General features: G+C 47.1%; 1 protein-coding gene and 1 long non-coding RNA gene across 2 annotated transcripts; one reads left to right on the plus strand and one right to left on the minus strand.

Annotated features, from left to right (window-relative positions):
- Nucleotides 1–1,994: 1,994 nt before the first annotated feature.
- Nucleotides 1,995–17,621, minus strand: ndufaf1 (NADH:ubiquinone oxidoreductase complex assembly factor 1). The gene is made up of 4 exons (XM_069917267.1): nt 17,013–17,621; nt 15,384–15,569; nt 8,812–8,886; nt 1,995–2,491 (listed from the first exon to the last, which is right to left on the minus strand). The coding sequence occupies exons 1-4, from the start codon at nt 17,571–17,573 to the stop codon at nt 2,351–2,353; spliced, it is 963 nt and encodes a 320-aa protein (XP_069773368.1). The 5' UTR covers nt 17,574–17,621; the 3' UTR covers nt 1,995–2,350.
- A 487-nt stretch (nt 17,622–18,108) lies between these two features.
- On the plus strand, nt 18,109–20,759 carry LOC138752394 (uncharacterized). The gene is made up of 2 exons (XR_011350593.1): nt 18,109–18,448; nt 20,458–20,759. It is a non-coding gene; the product is annotated as an uncharacterized lncRNA (long non-coding RNA).
- The last annotated feature ends 1,476 nt before the right edge of the window (nt 20,760–22,235 follow it).

The following is a 22,235-nucleotide window of genomic DNA, read 5'->3' on the forward strand; positions in this document are numbered from 1 at the left end:
TGTCTTATATCATACCAAGGTCACTAAGTGCCCAGCTCAACCCCAACCAGGGCAAGACTGAGTTAACAGCAAGGACCAAATGATCTGGTCTTTAACATTCAAGTGAAAGAAATATCTGTTCATTCAATACTAGATGTTTATACAATGCTCATGTAATCTAACACCCAAAACTGCACATCCAACTCCATTACACTCCAAAGGGAAACATCTTACCATCCTGAAATGTATTCTGGTTAGTGAATTTATTTAAAAAAGCTAATCATGGATCACAGCCTTGTCCCTTCACTCCGTCCGGGCCCACCAGGAGAACAACACCTCATATGCCAGGCTACTGCTCATTGACTTCAGCTTGGCATTTAATACGATCATTCCCCAGAGGCTGGTGGAAAAGCTGTCCTCAATGGGACTCAAAGCCCCTCTCTGTAACTAGTTTCTGGACTTCCTAACAGAAAGACCACAGTCTGTCCAGGTTGGTAGCAGAACGTCAAGCTGAGCACTGGCCTACCTCAAGGCTGTGAGCTCAGTCAGTTCTTCACACTACTGACCCACAATTGTATCATCAGATCCAGCTCCAACAGATGACACAACAGTCGTCGGCCTCATCAGCAACAACAATGAGTCACACTACAGAGAAGAGGTAGAAAACCTTGTGAAATGCTGCAAGAGTAACAACCCGAGTTGCAACGTGGACAAGATGAAGGAGATGATCGTGGACTTTAGGAGGACCAGGAACGACCACCCTCCACTACAAATCAACAACACTGTAATGGAGAGCACCAAGTTCCTTGGAGTTCACTTAACTAGTGACCTATCGTGGACATACATCTCCTCACTTGTCGGGAAGGCACAACAGCAACTGCACTTCCTGAGAAGACTGAAGCGGGCAAAGCTACTGGCCACCATCCTGGCCACCTTCTATAGGAGCTCTATCGAGAGCGTCCTGGCTGTCTGCATCACAGTGTTGAACAGTTGCTGCAGAGAAATGGATTGGAGGTCAATCCACAAGTGGCAGAGATGATCACAGGAATCTCCCTCCCTCCACCCCCCCCTCCCCCCATCAAGGTGATCTATAGGGATTGTTGTCTGAAGGGAGCACGCAAAATCATTGAGGACCACTTCCACCCCGCATAGAGCATCTTTCAGCTGCTCCTTTCGGGAAAGAGATACAGTAGTATCAGAGCCAGCACCACCAGGCTGAGGAACAGCTTCTTCCCACGGGCAGTGAGAATGTTGAACAACCAAAGGAACTGCTCACACTAACCATCCGAGACTCACATATCTACAAAACAATATTTATTTATTAGTAGAGTTAAAATTCTTGCCCTGTATATGTACTGTTTGCCTGTATGCTTGTTATATCTGGTTGAGTGTCTGCATGTTTTGCACTGAGGACCAGAGACCACTGTTTTGTCAGGTTGTACTTGTGCAATCAGATGACAATAAACTTGACTTGAACAAGCAGCAAGTAAGAAATGAGTTGAATCCTAGTACTGGCCTGAGCCTGGCAGTTCTGACTTATTCACTTCTATTTCTGACTGACTTGGTCAATTGCCATACATAAGTGGGTGGTCTGGAAGACTTCCCAAAAGACCTGATTGAGGCTGACTTGGACAGCTCTGGAATGTAAAAGACAAGGAGTTAACAAGCTCAGTATTATACCCGAGACATTTCACATTGTGAAGGCATCAATGGATAAGAATTGATTGATTAGCGACCAAAAGGGTGATTTAACATTTTGTTTCTGAACTCCTGAGATGTTTTAGTTCTGAATTAACCACATTAAAAATTTACTGACCTATCACACTTCATCCACATCTTGTTAATCTATTCATCAGTTGTCATCTTACCTGTACCCTTCCACTCCGAAACTTCTCTCTTCCTACATTTGATCTCAAACAAAAGGTCGAAAAGCAATTTTCTCTCTTCCTTGCATTCTTCATACGTGGTATGTGTGACAGGTCAATTGGACAAGTAAAAAACACAAGAAGCATTGCTACCTATGTCCACATTTCCAGGTTATATTTCGCCAACATTTACCAGACTCGTGTCACTTGGTTTGAAAACTTGCATCCTTTAGTTCATTCATCTGGGAGGATCTAAATGCACAAAACACTTGTGCTACATCAGTTCTTTCAGCTTCAAGAGCTTGTTTAAATTAGGCCTGTTAGAGGACAGTGACTGTGAAAATTAGGCTTTTTTTCACAAGTTATCTGTGTACTTTTATTCCTCTATCTGCGTGTGCAGACTTCAGTCCTGATAGAAAAAGGGCTCAGCAAACACCAGTCAGTCCAGCAGAATGGGTGTGTGCATGCACTCCTCTGAACCTTGTGATCAGTCAGGGACACCCCACCTATACTTCAGGATTCCTCTTGTACTTCTCATAGGCAAACTCCTCAGTGTGAGCTCGGTCATTGCAGACTGCGATGAAGTCAATTTCAAGCTGAAATGGTCCGTTCACTTTATCGCCCAGCGTGAAGCCAATGGTGCTTATCTGTAACAAACCATATATAATATAGCTATATTTTCTATCTGTCTACGTTCTCCCATCTTTTGACTTTTGGTCATTTACTAAACATTATTCCACCATGTCCTCCATTCTCAAATCTGGTGGGTTCATGGTTTTGTGACAGTGTTGAATTCCAATAACCAGGCAAGATCAGGAAAGTCAAATCCTCACTCCTCATTCATGCAAACCAAATACAGAGAGATGCTCTTCCCAATAACCTCAAGCTTCTGGGAATAATAATCCTTTAGAGAAACAAAAGATGGAGATGGTAGAATCTTGAGCAAAGAATTGCTGGAGGAACTCAGCAGGTCAAACTTCATATTCCTTCACATCTAATGGCATGAACATTGGTTTTCCTCATTTTAGGTAAATCCTTTCCCATCTGGTCCCACTGTTTCCATCTCTTCTTTACCTACTCGGATTCATCAAATGTGGAAATAGCCCCTTCAGTCCAACTTTCCCACACCGTCCAAAATGTCCCACCCACATTGGACTCCCTGCCCGTCTCTGGGCCATATCCCTTTAAATCTATCCTATCGAAGAATCTATCAAACTTTTTTCTTAAACACTGTAATAACACCTGCCTCCACCACTGCCTCCAGCAGCCCATTTCATGCACCCACCACCCTCTGTAAAAAAAATATATATATATCCCTCAGGTTCTTGTTAAATCTCTCCCCATCTCACCTTTTTTTAAATTTTTAAAAAATTTTTCACACTATGAACCATATTGACCAAAATACACAAACATTTTCCTCTTGAATATACAGTGTCATTTTCTCCCCTTTTTCCCCCCTCCCTTCCCTCCCTCCTTCCCACCCCCTTCCCCGCCCACTAAACGTTCAACATATACAATAAACCCATTAAACAATGTCATCACACAATGAAAATAAACAAGAAAATTGTGTCATCTACTTTTACACCCTGGGTCAGTTCATTTCATCTTCTTCTCATTCTGTCATTTTAGGTGGTGGAGGTCCGTGATAGGACCTCTCTGTTGTGTTCCATGTACGGTTCCCAAATTTGTTCGAATACTGTGATGTTATTTCTTAAATTATATGTTATTTTTTCCAATGGAATACATTTATTCATTTCTATGTACCATTGCTGTATTCTCAGGCTATCTTCTGATTTCCAGGTTGACATTAAACATTTTTTTGCTACAGCTAAGGCTATCATAATAAATCTTTTTTGTGCTTCATCCAAATCGAGGCCAAGTTCTTTACTTCTTATATTACTTAGGAGGAAGATCTCTGGATTTTTTGGTATGTTGCTTTTTGTGATTTTATTTAATACCTGATTTAGATCTTCCCAAAACTTTTCCACTTTCTCACATGCCCAAATTGCATGTACTGTTGTTCCCATTTCCTTCTTACAGTGAAGACATCTATCTGATACTGTTGGGTATCAGATTTATTTAATTTTTGGGGCGTGATATATAGCTTGTGTAACCAATTATATTGTATCATGCGTAACCTCGTGTTTCTTGTATTTCTCATAGTTCCAGAGCATAGCTTTTCCCATTTTTCATTTTTTATCTTTATGTTTAGATCTTGTTCCCACTTTTGTTTGGGTTTACAGCTTATTTCATCGTTCTCTTTCTCTTGCAGCTTGATGTACATGTTAGTTATAAATCTTTTAATTATCATTGTGTCTGAAATGACATATTCTAAGCTGCTTCCTTCTGGTAACCTCAGCCTGCTGCCCAACTTGTCTTTCAAGTAGGTTTTCAGTTGGTGGTATGCAAACATTGTACCGTGAGTTATACCATATTTGTACTTCATTTGTTCAAAAGATAATAATTTATTTCCCAAAAAACAATTTTCTATTCTTTTGATCCCTTTTGTCTCCACTCTAAAGGAAAGGTTATCTATTGTGAAAGGGATTAGTTGATTTTGCGTCAATATTAATTTTGGTAGTTGGTAATTTGATTTTTCCTTTCCACGTGAATCTTCTTCCAAATGTTGAGCAGATGGTGCAGTACTGGTGAATTCCTATGTTGCACCAGCTTTTTATCCCACTTATATAGTAGATGTTCCAGTACCTTCTCCCCTATTTTATCTAGCTCTAATCTGGTTTTTCCCTTGTTTTATAAAAATCTGATAGGTATCTTAATTGTGCTGCTCTATAATAATTCTTAAAGTTTTCTACTCCCTCACCTTAAACCTGTCTCTCTTGTTACCGATTTCCTTCTCTGGGCAAAAGACTCTGCCGATCTATTCCTCTCATGATTTTGTAGACCTCTGTGAGATTATCCTTCATCCTCCTGCTCTCTAAGGAATAAAGCCCCAGATTACTCAAACTCTCCCTATTCCTGTGCTTTCCCCCACCCGAGTAGTCTCTCCCTCTATCCTGTCTCTCACCTTCTGTCCTATCCCCATCGCCTCTGGGGCTGTCCCCAGATTTTATATGTATAGTCTTAATTAAGGGTCCCAAGCTGAGACATTGAACATTTCAGTGGATGCTGGCTGACCTGCCGAGTTCTTCCAGCAATGACAAGTGCTGTCACTGTTTGAGGCTTTGCTGGTAATGGTTGGCAAGATTGCAGAGCACTAGAGACAACATGGCAGAAGGTTACTAGCTAGAATCAAGGCTACAGACTGATGCATGCAGGCAAGATATCCAGGTGCTGGAAAAGTGACACTTTCATCCAACCAAACTCCTGCTCGACATGACAAAGCTTATTCTCCCCTTCCTTATAAACCGCCTCTCCCCAAAATAGCCTGCTCTGAAACTGGCTCCTGCCACCATATCCATGCCGAACCACTTGCTCACATTTCTATGAATTGCCTATTCAAATGTCTGCTTAAATGTGTTTTAAAATCAATGATTGTATTCGACTCCACCATCTCCTCTGGCAACGTTTTTGATATTCCTATTGAGGAAAAACAATTCCGACTACCTACAACTCTCAATCCTACATACAGTAAAAGTCCAAAAATCTGGACCACTCGCGAATCCAGACTCTCAAATGTTTTCAATTTAACAGGCTTTTGTGTGAGTGCATACATAAGCATGACAGATGCCCAGAGGCAACAAGTGACCACACTTAATACAGGTAATCTTATCACAAAGAAATTCATTTGTATACTGTGTCTTGTGTTGATTTTGATAAATGTAACATTCTGTATTTGCTAATGAATAAACTATCAAAATTTATCTGTTCATCTCTTTATTCCTCTTTAAATTTGAATTTTAAAAGTACTGCCGGGAATCCAGAAAATCCACACCAACCCAATCCCCGAGCAGTCTGGATTTTTAGGACTTTTACTGTACTTATTCCAAGTTCTTCCCCCACCTCATTCACTCGAGGGAAACCAAGCCCAACCTATCATGTCTGTCCCCATAATGAAACTCTTCCGATCCAGGCAACACTAGTACAACTACATGAACATGCTTCCAATAGTGTAGCAACCAGGAATTTGCACAATACTCCAAGTACAGGTGCACAATCCTTTATCCAGAACCCTTGGGGACAGTGTGTTCCGAATTTTGGATTTTTCCGGATTTCAGAACCAAAGCCAGCTGCCCTAGATTTAAGCCCACCCGAATTGTGCTGCTGTTTCCACCCCCTTCCAATTGCGCTGCCGTATCCAGCCCCTTCCAGTTGCGCTGCTGTCTCTCTCCCCACCGCCTGCCCAAGTTGCGCTGCAGCCTCTCTCCCCCCCTCCCACCCAAGTTGCACTGCCGTCTCTCTCCCCCCCGCCCACCTGAGTCGCGCTGCCGTCTCTCTCCCCACAGCCTGCCCAAGTTGTGCTGCAGCCTCTCTCGTCCTTCCCGCCCGAGTCGCACTGCCGTCTTTCCCCCCCGCCTGAGTTGTACTGCTGTCTCTCTTCCCCGCCACCTGAGTCGCGCTGCCGTCTCTCTCCCCCTCGCCTGCCCGAGTCGCGTTGCCATCTCTCTCCCCAGCCCACCCGAGTCGCAGTGCCGTCTCACCCGCCCACCTGAGTCTCGCTGCTGTCTCTCCACACCGCCTGCCCAAGTTGAGCTGCAGCCTCTCTCCCCCTTCCCACCCGAGTCGCATTGCCATCTCTCTCCCCCCTGCCCGAGTCGCAGTGCCATCTCACCCGCCCACCTGAGTCTCGCTACTGTCTCTCTCCGCACCGCCTGCCCAAGTTGAGCTGCAGCCTCTCTCCCCCTTCCCGCCTGAGTCACATTGCCGTCTTTCTCCCCACCGCCCGAGTCGCGCTGCCATCTCTCCGCCCGCCCACCTGAGTCACACTGCCATCTCTCTCCCCACCGTCTGCCCAAGTGGCGCTGCAGCTTCTCTACCCCTTCCCACCCGAGTCGCACTGCTGTCTCTCTCCCCCCTGCCCGAGTCATGCTGCCATCTCTCTCCCCCCCTGCCCGTCACACTGCCATCTCTCTCCCCCCCGCCCACCTGAGTCACGCTGCCGTCTCTCCCCCGCCCACCTGAGCCGCGCTGCCATTTTCTCCCCCCGCCTGCCCAAGTTGCGCTGCAACCTCTCTCCCCCCCACCCACCTGAGTCGCGCTGCCGTCTCTCCCCCTGCCCACCTGAGTCATGCTGTCTCCCCCGCCCACCTGAGTCGCGCTGCCATATCTCTCTGCACCGCCTGCCCAAGTTGAGCTGCAGCCTCTCTCCCCCTTCCCGCCCGAGTCGCACTGCCGTCTCTCTCCCCCTGCCCGAGTCACGCTGCCATCTCTCTCTCCCCCTCGTCTGCCCGAGTCGCGCTGCCGTCGTCCCCCCCCCCACCGAGTCGCAGTGCCGTCTCCCCCCGCAACCTAGTCGTGCTGCTGTCTCTCTCTCTCTCTCTCCGCTGTACCACCACCAGGAAAAAAATGACGGATTTTGGAGCTTTCCAGATTTTAGATGTCCGGATAAAGGATTGTGTACCTGTATGCAACATACAACATAAGCATCCCAACCTATGCCTTGACCTAGGCACATCATGTACCTTCTTCATACCCTGTCGACCGTGTTGCCACTTCAGGGAACTATGAATTTGGAGTTTTTAATTTTTTTTTAAATTTAGACATACAGCATGCTAACAGGTCCTTCTGTCCCATGAGCCCATGCCGCCCAAATATCCCAATTAACCCAAGACCTCTGTACATTTTTAAACCGGAGCACCAGAAGGAAACCCACACAGACATGGGGACAGCATCGGATTCGAACCCGAGTTGCAGGCACTGTAATAGCTTTGGCTAACTGCTAATCCTAACTGTGCTGTCTCAATCTGGTCTCCCTGATTCCCCAACATTCCTTAGTGCCCAACCATTTACTGTAAATGACCTGCCCCTATTTGACTCCCCAAAAAGCATCAGCTCACACTTGTTAAGATTAAATTCCTTGTCAATGATCTGCCAACTTTCCATCTGAGCAACATTCTGCTGTAGCCTTAGACAATCTTCCTTTCTATTCACAACACAAATTCTTGTATCCAAATCATTAAAGTATATCATTTCAAGTTGCAATGAAAGGTCACCACCTTGAAGTGCTAACTGTTTCTCTTTCTGTGAAGGCTGCTTGCTTTATTTTTATTTGAGTTCCAGCATACATTATTTGCTTTGGCGAGCTGCTCCCAGCAGATTCTCTCCTTTCACTCTATGGCTGTTTAACTCTCCCATCCCTCCAGCTTGACACTGTTATCAACTGCACTTCTGTACAGTGACCTACTTGCTGTACTAATATGTGGGCTATCCAGCTGGACTGCTTGCCAAGCAACCTCACTCATTGCACCATGGTACAAGTGACAGTAAACCTTAGCTTTATCAAGATTGTGCACTACATGTAGCTCTGATCACATTTCAGGACAGGTGCAATCCCACTCCAAACAGTGCAGGGGAGATTTAGGAAGATGGAAACGGTTAGCTTTACAGCAATATTTAATTGGGTAGGATTATTTTCTTTGGAACAGAAAATGGGAGATAAAGGAGGCTTATGGGGGCAAGAACAACTCAATAAATTGAATTGACCTATTTCTGTGTCAGAGATTTAAGGAAATTGATCCAAGGATCTGAGGGGAAATGAGGATAAGCTGTTTTTGCCCAGAGGATTGTAGGGAACAGGTGGGGGAGACAAGAACTAGGGGATCCAGCCTCGAGATTCAGGGAGGTAGGTTTAAGACAGATGAGGAGAAACTGAGAGTAATGTATCTGTGAAATTCTCTGCCATTAAAAGCAGCAGAGGTTCCTCATCACATGTATTTAAGACAAAGATGTACATCTTTGAAAAGAACAGAAATTAAGAGTTATGGGTACAAAGGGCTCCTCCAACATTACAAGTCTTTGGTGATTTATGGAAAACTCCAGCTGGTCATGATATTCAAAGCTGATTCTTTACCTTATCCAGCCATAAGGGGTGCTGGTTGTCCTGGATACGCCCCCGACTGGTCAGAAAGAACTTAGAGAATGGAATCTGAAAATGAGCAAACAGAAGACCTTAAAGATTTGCTTTGAGTTCTACAAAAAGCAAAAATCTGAGATTTCTCCCACAGACAGCCTCAGTTGTCCTCTGCTCTGAGGTTTCTGCTGGGTTCTCCAGTTTTCTCCCACATTCCAAAGATGTACAGGGTTGGGAGGATAATTGGGTGGTGCAGACTTGTGGATTGCAAGGGCCTGTTACCCTATTAGATCTCCAAAAATATTAAATATTTTTTGGGGGAAAAAAATAGGGAAGCTTGATCTGTGGGACAGCCAGAATGGATTTGTGAAAGACAAGTTCTATTTAAGATAAAGGAATTGGTTCAGTTGATTCTGTCTCATGGAACCTTTAGAAGACATTTGAAATCATACAGTAGTAAATTACAGTACGCTCCCAATAATCCAAAATGCTTGGGATCGGACCTATCTCAGTTAAGGGGATTTTTCAGATATTCGGGAGTTTTCTCTAAAGCAGGAGCATCAGAATACTTGGATCGGCTGTCGCCAATCCCTGGCACTTCCCCACCGCTGTCACCCATCCTGCCTGGTTAATTAGAAATGTACTGTACTAATCAAACGAGCTAGAAAATGGGAGACAGTTGGGGTGAAATGTGTTTTTTCCAGCTTTAGAAAATAATTCAGTGTTAAAATAATAGACTTTATCATTTTTATGCATGATCTAGTCTCAAGAAAGTAAGAAAATTATTCCAGCATATTACTACAGTTATTTATTTATTTATATATGTGATTATTAAATGGAGTGTGAGAAATGTATTATGTATGTACTGTAGGTCTGGAGAAACTGTTTCATCTTGTTGTTTATATACAGACCTAAATTCTGAAGATTGTGGATAATGTAGAATGTTAGGGTTAGGGTGACATTTAAAAAGTCTCTTACCAGGGCCTGAGGGGAGGAGTCGGCATTGGAGGCGGCCATTGGTCGGGAGGCCGTGCAGGTGAGCGTGTCGGGGTTAATTGGGTAAAAGGCAGATAAATAAGAGGCCCAGCGCGTGAGTGGCCCAGCGAAGGAGTGGGACTTCCAGGCTTTGGCTCATCAGGCTTCGGCGAAAGCAGGCGTAGAGAAAGACCTTCCTAGGTAAAATGCATTGTGAGTACCCTACCATTAAAAGGCTGAGCAATGTCCATGGGGTTGGTGCTATGCTCAAGTTGCCAGATGTGGGAGCCATGGGTGACCTCCACCCTCCCAAAAGACCATATCTGTGCCAGGTGCAAGGAGGTGGGGTTCCTTAGGGGCCGAGTTGAGGTACTGGAGCTCCAACTAGATGACCTTAGGCTCACCAGAGAGTGTGAGGAGGTTGGTGACAAGACCATAAACATTTCCACAGGACATACCTGCAGGGGATGTAATGAGACACAAGCATTTAGGAAAAAAATTAAAGAAATGGAGATGCAGCTAGATGATCTGAGGCTAATCAGAGAGAGCGAGGAATTTATTGATTCAACACTTAGGGAAGTGCTTACCCCTGGATTGGGGGGGTCAGGAAAGTGGACTACTGTCAGGAGTGGGGCAAAAGTTGCTAGCTCTGTGGAGAGCACCCCAGTGGCTACAGATCTTAGCAAAGAATATACAGTATTGGATGAAGTAGGGGAAGATAACCTGCTAGAGGTAGCGCCAAAGGAGACAGTGGTACGGAAGGAGAAGAAGGGGAACAAGGTGGTCATTGGGGACTCCATCGTTAGGGGAACGGACAGAAGATTCTGCGAACCTGACAAGTATTCCCGTATGGTGTGTTGCCTCCCAGGAGCCAGGGTACGTGACGTCTCGGATAGGGTTCAGAGTATCCTGGGGGGGGGGGAAGGAGACCGGCCAGAGGTCCTGGTACACGTGGGCACAAATGACGTAGATAGATTGAAGGAGGAGATCCTGAAGAGAGACTACCGTGAGCTCGGAAGGAGGTTGAGAAGCAGGACCTCCAGGATTGTAATCTCGGGGCTGCTTCCTGTACTGTGCGAGGGCGGGGGCAAGAATAATAAAATCAAGAGGTTAAACGTGTAGCTGAGGGAATGGTGCAGAGTGCAGGGATTCAGGTTCATTGACCATTGGGATCTCTTCTGGGGAAGACGGGACCTATACAGGAGGGATGGTTTACACCTGAATGCGAAGGGGGCCAATATACTGGCAGTTAGGTTTAATAAAGCTGTCGGAGCTGATTTAAACTAATTTGGCAGGGGGAAGGGAACAGGACTGATAGGGAAGTAGATAGGAGAGAGAATATAGGGGTGGTTCCGATAGACGGTGAAACAATAAGGAATAAGGGAGCTAAAAGTGATAGGAGAATAAGAACAAATGCACCAAGAACCAAGGTGGAGGGAGAAAGGAGGTATGGCATCAAGGTATTGTGTATGAATGCAAGGAGTGTAAGGAATAAAATGGATGAGCGTGAGGCGCAAATGGCGATGGGAGGTTATGACATTGTCGGAATAACGGAGACATGGCTGCGGGAAGGGCAGGATTGGGAAATAAATGTTCCAGGGTACACGTCCTTTAGAAAGGACAGAAAGTTAAGAAGAGGAGGTGGGGTAGCTCTGTTGGCAATTCTTAGCAGATAATTAGCAGATAATATTGCGGAGGATAGCAAAAGCTTTTTTAAGTATGTGAAGAGGAAGAAATTGGTTTGGTCTAAAATTGGCCCTTTGAAAATGGACAAGGGTGAAATTATTACTGGAAACAAGGAGATGGCAGAGGAATTTAACAAATACTTTGCAACTGTCTTCACCAAGGAGGATATAGGTTATAGTCAGTTAGGGGGTAGTGGTCATGCGGTACCAAGAGACTTGGGGAACTTTACTGGGGAGGTAGGGGATCTAATGGATATCCGGATCCAGAAGCAGGAGGTTATGAGTAAATTGTTGGGACTGAGGGCTGATAAATCCCCAGGGCCTGATGGGCTGCATCCTAGGGTGCTTAAAGAGGTGGCTATGGAAATTGTGGAGGCACTGGTCGACATTTTCCAAAGTTCCATAGATTCCGGGGAGGTCCCTGAGGATTGGAGAGTGGCTGATGTGGTGCCGCTTTTTAAGAAAGGAGGGAGGGAGAAATCGGGAAATTATAGACCGGTTAGCCTGACATCAGTGGTGGGGAAGATATTGGAGTCCATCATCAAAGGAGAAATAGCAGAACACTTAGTCAGTAATAATAGTATAAGGGCTAGTCAGCATGGATTCCTTAAGACATGCTTGACTAACCTTCTGGAATTTTTTGAGGATGTGACAAAGAGGGTGGACTCGGGAGAGCCAGTGGATGTGGTGTATTTGGACTTCCAGAAGGCCTTTGATAAGGTACCGCACGGGAGTCTAGTGGGCAAGATCAGGGAGCATGGTATTGGAGGTAAGGTGCTGACATGGATAGGAAATTGGTTAAGTGATAGGAAACAAAGGGTTGGAGTAAATGGGTCTTTTTCAGAATGGCAGGATGTGACGAGTGGAGTGCCTCAGGGATCGGTGTTGGGTCCTCAGTTGTTTGTAATTTATGTTAATGATTTGGATGAGGGGATTATAACTAACATGAGCAAATTTGCAGATGACACTAAACTGGGTGGCGGTGTGGGGTGTGAGGAGGAGGTAAGGAAAATGCAGAGGGACTTGGACAGGCTGGAGGAGTGGGCGGCTAAATGGAAGATGAATTTCAATGTGAACAAATGTGAGGTTATTCATTTTGGGGGAAGTAATAGGAAAGCTGAGTATTATTTAAATGGAGACAAGCTAGGGAGTGGGGAAGTGCAAATGGATCTGGGTGTACTTGTTCACTGGTCACTGAAGGCTAGCATGCAGGTTCAGAAAGCTGTGAAGAAGGCAAATGGAATGTTGGCTTTCATAAAGAGGGGATTGGAGTATAGGAACAGAGACGCCCTTCTGCAGTTATACAGGGCCCTGGTGAGACCCCACCTGGAGTATTGCGTCCAGTTCTGGTCTCCAAACTTGAGGAAGGACATACTAGCTATAGAGGGTGTGCAGCGCAGATTTACAAGGTTAGTTCCAGGGATGGCGAGGTTGACATATGCAGCAAGGCTAGAAAAACTGGACTTGTATCCATTGGAGTTTAGAAGGATGAGGGGGGACATGATTGAGGTATACAAAATCATCTGGGGGATAGACAAGGTGAAGTCTGATTACTTGTTCCCAATGATGGGGGAGACGAGGACTAGAGGGCATAGTTTAAGAATACAGGGTAGGCCCTTTAGGACGGAGATGAGAAAGCATTTTTTTACCCAGAGAAGTGTGAATCTGTGGAATGCTCTGCCACAGAGGGTGGTAGAGGCAGATTCGCTGACTATGTTCAAAAGAGAGTTAGATAAGACTCTTGTGGGTAACGGAGTTAAGGGTTATGGGGATAAGGCTGGAAAGGGGTACTGATGGTAATGATCAGCCATGATCTAAAATGGCGGTGCTGGCCCGATGGACCAAATGGCCTACTCCAGCTCCTATTGTCTATTGTCTAAGTAGCAAGGAAGGTTAATGTAACAAAAGATAAAGCATCAGTATAACTGACTTCAAAGAAGTAATAAATGAAACCAATTCAGATCACTACGGTATTGTTGCCAGTTTAAGCCACTGAAGGAATAATGTCTAAGAGAGGGTGGGTGTAAGGGAATTTGATGAAGGGTTCCAACCCGAAACTTGACTAATGTTGCTCAAGGCGCTGGGTTCCTGCAGCAGATTGTTTTTTTGCTCTGAAAGTGTACTACCTAAGTATGGGAGAATTGGGAAATTGGGCAAAGAAGTGGCAGATGGAATATAGTGAAGGGAAGTGTGTGGTTGGTGCACTCTGATAGAAGGTATAAAGATGTGGACTATTTTATAAATGGGAAGAGTGTTGAGAAATTGGAAGTGCAAAGGGTCTTGTGTCTCCTCGTGTAGGATTCCCTAAGGGTTAACTTGCACATTGAGTTAGTAATAAAGGTGAACGTACTTTAATTTTTACTTGAATTTAGAGCTAGAGCATGGCAACAGGTCCTTCCTGAGCCATGCAGCCCAAATGCTCCCATGTGACCAATTAACCACTAACATGTACGTTTTTGGAATGCGAGAGGAAATCGGAGCACCAGGAGGAAACCCAACACAGAAATGAGAACATCCTTACAGACAGCACCAGATTCTAATCCGGATTGCTGACATTGTAATTGTGCTGCCTCAAAAGAACATTTCGAAAGTAATGAATAGAATAGGTTTAGAGAGATATCAGTCCAATGCAGGCAGATGGGTCATTTTGGTCAGTGTGAACAAGTTGGGCTGAAGGGCTTGTTTCCATGCTGTATGACAAGAATTTTAAAAAAGCAAGGATGTAATGCTAACGCTTTATAGTGTTGGTCAGACAACACTTGGAGCATTGTGAGTGGTTTTGGCCCCCATATCCAAAGAAGGATGTGCTAGAGTTGGAGAGGGTCCAGAGGAGGTTGATCCCAGGGAGAATGTTAATGCTTGATGGCCCTTGGTCTGTACTTGGTGGAGTCTAGAAGAACGAGGGGGGCAGGGGAGCTCTCATTAAAGCCTACCGAATATTGAAACGTTTGGTTACAGTGAAAGTGGATAAGTTTCAAGTAGTGGGAGTGTCTAGGACCAGAGGACATAGGTTTAGAATAAATTGACATTCCTTTTGAGCAGATTATGAGGAAAAAATTATTTTGCTGAAGGCCAGAGAATCTGTGGAACTCGTTGCACAGATGCCCTTGGAGGGCAAGACATGGGTAAGACATTTAATTTTTAGAGACACATCAGGTAACAGGCACTTCTGATCAACGTGCCTGTGCCTGCCACTCAATTGCATCCGTGAGACCAATTAACCTATTAATTCTGATTGTTTTTGAAACATGGGGGAAAACCCACACGGACACGGAAAGATCAATCTCCCTGCACCTGGATCGCTGATGCTGTAAATAACCATTCTGCCCTATTGGCAAAAGGTAAGATGTCTTGATTTGTATTATGGAGGTGATGGACCAGGTGCAGGTCAGTGGGACTAGGCAAAAAAAAAAGATTCAGCACAGTCTAGAAGGGCCAAAGGGACCTGTTTCTGTGCTGCAGTGTTCTAGAGTGTCAAGGGATTATGGAGAGAAGGCAGAGATGGAAAATAAATCAGTCATGGCAGAGCAAAGTTGCAGCCATCAGGCTCCTGAACGGACCTCACAGCACTGCTCCCTCGGTATTGACTCTTTGTGTAATTATGCTCTTCCTTGACTTTATACAGGTGTATGAATATTGGAGTTAATCAGTTCAGCTTCTCGCAGCTCGTATGCAACCAGTAAACTTAAAACTTCTGCAAATATATTGAAAGGGGTGGTTGTGCTCAGAAATGAAAAGGAAATCATAGCAAGAGGTGTTACTCGAGGTGGGGGGGGGATTGTGTTTCTCATCAGCTGTGAGCTAGTCTCCTTTGACACTGCTCCAGACTGAGGGTGAACTCAGGATCACTAGCTCATGGAACATTTCCCCTGACCAGGTATGTCGGGGAGAATGCTTGAGAAGTTACCACACCTTCACATCCTGCCAATAGGGACCACCCCGGGTGAACATAAAATAGTTGTACAGGTCGTCCTTGTGGTGGGTGAAATACACGCCGGTGCTGATGTTCACCATCCAGGGCCGCCCATCGCCTCGGACACGAAGGAGCAATGTGTTAAAGTTCGAAAGGTCGTGGTACTTCTTCAGATGAAAGGGCCCCTATAGCAGAGAGAGTACACAAGGTGAAGAGGAAGTGTCAACAGAAACTGTCAGAACAGGGTTAGAGGGCAGCAGGGAAAAGGAATGGCACCAAGGCATGGAGGGGCAGGGGGAGTGTGCAGGGGAGGGGGCGAGGGGGGGGGGGTCGGGGAGGTGAGGATGGGGACAGGAAGAGGGGGATTAAGGAGTGTTGGGGAGGAGATAAGGGGAGGTAGGGAGAGGGGATAAGGGGGGTTCAGGTTTGGGGAGAGGTGATCAGGGAAGGGTGGGGTTAGGGAGGGGGGATAGGTGAAGGGAGTCAAGGAAGGGGGTGTTGGGAAGAGGGGGGTCAAGGAGGAGGGATTAAGAAAGGGGTTCCAGGAGGTAGGTGGTCAGAAATGGGAAGTGGGGGTGGGGGGAAGAAGAGAATGAGTGGTTGAGGGGAGGGAGAGGTGGGAATTGAGGAGGAAGGGGGAGTTTGAGGAGGAGGGGGGGAATGGGGGATTGAGGAGGGGGGTAGGGGAATGGGGGATTGAGGAGGGGGTAGGGGAATGGGGGATTGAGGAGGGGGTAGGGGAATGGGGGATTGAGGAGGGGGTAGGGGAATGGGGAATTGAGGAGGGGGTAGGGGAATGGGGGGATTGAGGAGGGGGGAATGAGGGGGATTGAGGAGGGGGGAATGGGGGGATTGAGGAGGGGGGTAGGGGAATGGGGGGATTGAGGAGGGGGGGTAGGGGAATGGGGGATTGAGGAGGGGGGGTAGGGGAATGGGGGAATTGAGGAGGGGGGTAGGGGAATGGGGGGATTGAGGAGGGGGGAATGAGGGGGATTGAGGAGGGGGGAATGGGGGGGATTGAGGAGGGGGGAATGAGGGGGATTGAGGAGGGGGGTAGGGGAATGGGGGATAGAGGAGGGGGGGTAGGGGAATGGGGGGATTGAGGAGGGGGGTAGGGGAATGGGGGGATTGAGGAGGGGGGGTAGGGGAATGGGGGATTGAGGAGGGGGGTAGGGGAATGGGGGAATTGAGGAGGGGGGTAGGGGAATGGGGGATTGAGGAGGGGGTAGGGGAATGGGGGGTTGAGGAGGGGGATAGGGGAATGGGGGGATTGAGGAGGGGGTAGGGGAATGGGGGGGTTGAGGAATGGGGGTTGAGGAGGGGGTAGGGGAATGGGGGGATTGAGGAGGGGGTAGGGGAATGGGGGATTGAGGAGGGGGGTGGGGGAATGGGGGATTGAGGAGGGGGGTAGGGGAATGGGGGATTGAGGAGGAGGGTAGGGGAATGGAGGGATTGAGGAGGGGGGTAGGGGAATGGGGGATTGAGGAGGGGGGTAGGGGAATGAGGGATTGAGGAGGGGGTAGGGGAATGGAGGGATTGAGGAGGGGGTAGGGGAATGTTTGGATTGAGGAGGGAGGGAGGGGAGGGGAAGGACACGGAGGGGGATGCCGGCGCTGGGGAGGCCTGACCTGCAGCGGCCGGGAGCGCAGGGTACAGTAGCCGCTGTAGCGGGTCTGCCCGTCCCGGGGCGGCTCGGTCCTCAGGTGCCCGGTCAGCAGCGCCGACTGCCCGTTGCTGCCGACACGGAGCCGGGCGCGGCTACGGCCCCCAATCTCCTGGTCACTCGACACGACCCAGTGCGGCAGGGATTGGGCGCCGCGGAACTGCCAGAGGACGCGGTTCTGGCCCAGCAGCTCCTCCTGGAGGGAGCGGCCCTCGGGGCCCCGCAGCCGGCCCGCCGCCTCCTCCCACACCAGGGCCCACTGCTGCCGCATCGATTCCACGCCCTCCCGCCAATCCCACCGGAGCCACTTCCAAGGTGGCGGCTTTTCCACTGGAGCCCCCGGTCTCCGGTAGCCGCGTATCAGGCGGCACGCCGCCGGCAGCGTTCGCACACGGAGGGGGGCCGCCATCCGCACGCTGGGGCGCCGCAAGACCAGGGCGGGACTTGGTGGGGAGGGGAGGGCATTGGTGGAGAGGGCGGGGCTCGGCGGGAAACCGCATGGCTCTGTAGGGTGGGCGGGGCTCATTGGGCTGGGCCTCAGTGGGAGAGGGCGGGGCTCGGCCTCAGTGGGAGAGGGCGGGGCTCGGCCTCAGTGGGAGAGGGCGGGGCTAGGTGGGTGAGCCTCAGTGGGAGAGGGCGGGGCAGGATTGTACACGACATGAATGCTAGAGTGACTCAGTGAGTCATGCAGCATCCATCTGAAATCTCATCATCTATTCTAGTTGTTTCAAGTTTTGTGCCTGTTATAGATAGAGAATTTGGGTTAAAAAGGGTTTAAGTTAAAATGTGATGATTAGTCATAAAAGGGGGCTAACCACTAGAGTTTAGCTGGAAAATGTTACAACAGACTTGCAACAGATTTAACTACAGAGAGACATGCAGGAGCCAAAGATTGATAAAGAGTGAAAAACAGAATTTGGTGTGAGCAGAGGTCATGAATGATCGTGGTGTGCGTGACTAACAGTAAACAGGATGATTCTGCAAAAACTAACCAATTAAAGCAGTGTAGTGGAGATGCCGAAGGACAAGCAAATTGTATAAAAAACAATGCACTGTAAGTATCGGGGCTTGACTTGGCGAGAAGCCGGTTGAGTCCAACTCTGCAGACTTGTGAATAAAGCTTGTCGTGTCACCGATCTTAAAGAGACTCATTTGTGAGAATTTGTGTTTCTGACAATTTGGGGACTCGTCCGGGATCTACACTCCGGCCGTGGGGGGAGGCGAGAAAGGGAGACGTCGGAGGTGGTGCACCCCGCTGAGTTCAGCGGCTCCTATTCCCTTGCTCGTCGCCTCGGGCGGCTTGAGCGAGTGGTATCCGGACAAGGTGACACGACAAGACGAAAAGGAGAGGGGTGACGACTTACGATTGTGGTGTGAGGATTGACAGACAAGACCACCCAGGTAACAGTCATGACGGAGTAAAAATATAAATAAGGTGTAAAGAGGGTGGCGTGAGGACCCCGTCGTGGGACCTTAGGATAGACCCCAGGGAAACCTCGGCGGGAACCGACGGAGGGATAGTACCTCCGACGAGGCGACCGAGATGGAAGGGAGTAAGGTCCCGAAAACGAAGGGGGTCCTCAGCCACGATAAACGGATCTAGGCGGGAAGAATGGGAGGAACAAAGTCTAAGGGCTCGTCTGAGGGATCGGGACTTTTCCTGGGGGTTCCTCCTGTCAGCCCTTTGGGGAGAATGTTTGAAAATTGGGATAGTAGACGATATCGAGACAAAGACAAGAGAAAGATGGTTCAATATTGTCTCCTTTGGTCAAAACAGCCTATCAAAGGTTCCTCGGTCTGGTGGCCGAAATTCGGATCCGATGAGGATTGGATTAGACAAGCATTAAACATATGTGTAAACTCGAGACCAAAGGTGAATCAAGAAGAGTCAGCGTATGCATTTTGTTGGGTTCCCTGGCCAGGATCCTTAACAAAATGTTTTAGATTGGGGGTAAAGGGAGAAAAGAAGTGGGAACCTTTGGACAACCTCCCCCCTCCTTATGTTCCCCAGGCGCCCACGGCGCCCGAGGGAAACTTGCTGCTGGAGGGAGAAGGTGATGAATCTGATTGTCCTGGGAGGGGCCGGAAACGGAGGGATGAATTAAGTGAAGTCATTGAACTAAGGGAGTCGGACCCTAGACTTCCACCGGTGGACCGACCCTGGACCAGATCCCAGACTGGTCCAGGACCATCGAAGGCTCCAATAAGCCTAAATCCCTTGAGGGAAGTTCCTATGGGAGGACCGGATGCCAAGGGGTATGCAGTTTCCAAGAGACTTGCAGGGCATCACAAATCAATTGGTGAACTTTGGAGCAAAAGTGTGGACCCCTGTCCGAGTCTATAGAATCCATTATGCCATATCTGGGGATCACATGCTCTAGGAGGAGGCGAGCTACCGTGGAGGCAGTAGCATTCACTGTTGGGAAGGCTTCCACCCATCGGGTAAAGTGATCTACCATCACCAACAGATACTTCCACTTTTGGACCTGAGGTAACTCCGTGAAGTCGATCTGGATTCTTTGAAAGGGGCGTATTGCCAACGGTTGACCTCCCACGGTGCCCATCCTCATTACCTTCTTATTAATTCTTGTGCAGATGTGGCAGTTCTGCACCTCCTGTTGGGCCAAAGTGTAGATCCCCTTACACACATAGTCTCGAAGCACTGTGTCGCACAAGGCCTGGGTGCCCCAGTGGCTCTGATGATGCAGGTGTTTTAAAATATTGCGAGTTATTTCCTTATTTAGAACCATTCTTCCATCTGGGGTCTTCCATGTTCCATCCGGCAGTCGGCATGCGCCCAGCTGAGCCATGTCCGTTTCTTCCTTAGCAGTGAAAATGGGAGCCTTTTCTATACCTGGTCTTACTGGGATTAAGGTCAGCAAGCAGACTTCCCGTTGCATGGCCGCCTTTTTGACCTCTTCATCTGCCCGTCTGTTCCCAATCGCGGTCGGGGTATCTCCTCTCTGATGGCCTGGTATGTAGACCACTGCTATTTCCCGGGGTAATGTCAGGGCTTCCAGGGTCAGAGTAATCATCTGTTCGTGTGCCAACTCCTTCCCTCTTGATGTAATCAGACCGCGCTCCTTCCAGATCTTACCAAAGGTATGCACTACCCCGTATGCGTATTTGGAATCAGTGTAAATTGTCTCAGTTTTCTCTGCCAGTATTCTGAGGGCCCTCTGCAAGGCATATAGTTCGCAGGACTGTGCCGACCAGCTTCTGTCAGAAACACAAATTCTCCCCACCAAGGCCATTGCTCGGACATCCGGGGCCCTCCGCAGACCCAACAATTAGTTACATTAAAAGTTCCTGCTATTCTGACAGTGCCCATGATGGGAAGTTTAGGATTCTAATTAATCTTACTAAAGCTATTTCTTTGAACCCCCCACCACCTCTTCACTCTCCATTAGGAAATAGTTACAGAAGCCTGAAGACGAGCACTCAGCAGCACAAGGACAGCTTCTTCCCCACGACCATCAGATTCCTGAATGAGGAGAAGCGGGTATGCCATAATAGAAGGAGATGCTTGGGAAGTGGTAGAATCTGCGAGGCTACCCGGAAGCTGGTCGGCACCACCTCTTGAACACAGATACTGCCTTACTTTGCCTTTTTTTGCCCCATTTTTATTCATTTTTTTGGTTGCTTTATCTGCTATTTGGTGCTGCTGCAAAACAATGATTTGTGATTCCTGACAATAAATTCTGATTCATGATTCTTGTACAGTATATCTTGTCATTTCTAAAACAATTCATCCTAAAGTTCCACCTTCGGTGGCTGCTTTTAAGAAGGGATGTTAAATCAATCTTGACACACTGTAACCCTCTCTTTGCCAAGCTATTAACTAACACCCATTTTAAATTAATTTGAGTTTCATTAGAATAATGAATAGAGAATTCTTTCCATATTCAAGAACTTGGTTGTAATGATTCCTTAATTCAGACAAGTAAATGTACAGATTATGGGTGTGGCATGATGGCGTAGGTGGGAGACATGGGAAGATATTTCTCTCTCCCAACAAAATTATTAAAAACCCAACTTTTAAAAATTTTTGGAATTTAAAAAAAAATATTGAGTGTTGAATTTTTGAAGGGAATGAAGAAGACAAGAGCACAAAGTACGAAACTACTCAGAAGGAACTTTCAAGTACTGAAGAATTTGGGCCTACCTTTGAGATGGAGCCTGAGGAGTCCATTTCTATTCATCTGAGACTGCAATGGCAGTCCTTACTTAGGTAAGCCTCAGTTGACTCTGGCACCGACACCATGGAGCGTTGGGGAAGATGGCGCCAGAGCCCGATGACATCCTCCTCCCGAGTATGACTTTGCACATGCGTATTTTACTGAGTTCGGCCTGTGTAGCTGGACCGCCGGGGGGGGGGGGGGTGGAAACAGGACTCGTGAGCAGGCTGAAATGGCATCAGTTTTGACAGAGGAGGAAGGAGGAGACATCGTAGGGAAGAGGAGGATATCTGCTCAAGCATAGAAGAAGAAACAGTAATGTACGAGGGTAGGCCTTTATCTCAGGATGTGCAAGGTAAGTTAAATCAGATCCTCATTATTCAAGTTCTGCAAATCAAATTTGATATGTTATCTAAACAGAGACTATGGTTTTTCATCTTTGAAAGAACAATTTACTGGTATGAAAGAATGACATCAATTAAGTCTGATGTGGCCAAATGTGTGAAGCTGGTGGATAAAGTGCAAGACAAATTTAAGAAGGTTGAAGAGTTTTTTCACAATTGTTAGGATGATGTATAGCAATGTAAAGAAAAGATGGGAGAGAAGGAGGATTCATTTACTGGATGGGAAATTCAGAGAAATGATTTATCAAAGAAGATTGATGCTTTGGAGAATCAAAGTCAAAGAAATAATGTTAAAATTGTTGGTTTACCAGAAGATTTTGAAGGTCCAGATCCGGTTTAAATTTTTCAAGAAATGGATTCCTGAATATTTTCCAAATGGTTTGGAATTGGGTAGAACTCATAGAGCAATTAGACAAAAACCTCTTCCTGGGCAAGTGCCACACTCTATACTGATCTGATGTTTGCATTACCAAGATAGAGAGATGATTTTACATGTAGAAGTTCAAAATGCAAGGAAACACCAAGGCCCATTGGTGGTTAACAATAGTAGTTTTTTTTTAAAAAGCGGATTTGATTCAATCTATTATTAAACTTCGTAAAGAGTTT

Source organism: Narcine bancroftii, chromosome 2 (assembly GCF_036971445.1).
Source record: "Narcine bancroftii isolate sNarBan1 chromosome 2, sNarBan1.hap1, whole genome shotgun sequence".
Taxonomy (NCBI): domain Eukaryota; kingdom Metazoa; phylum Chordata; class Chondrichthyes; order Torpediniformes; family Narcinidae; genus Narcine; species Narcine bancroftii.

What these genes read in the sequence shown, in the direction of transcription:
- ndufaf1 (XM_069917267.1), bottom strand. Translation starts at nt 17,573, where the DNA reads ATGAGCCCCGCCCACCCTACAGAGCCATGCGGTTTCCCGCCGAGCCCC. An exon ending in TGCGCTCCCGGCCGCTGCAG is followed by an intron (nt 15,570 to 17,012) that starts GTCAGGCCTCCC and finishes TCTCTGCTATAG; the next exon opens with GGGCCCTTTCATCTGAAGAA. An exon ending in CCTATTGGCAGGATGTGAAG is followed by an intron (nt 8,887 to 15,383) that starts GTGTGGTAACTT and finishes GCTCATTTTCAG; the next exon opens with ATTCCATTCTCTAAGTTCTT.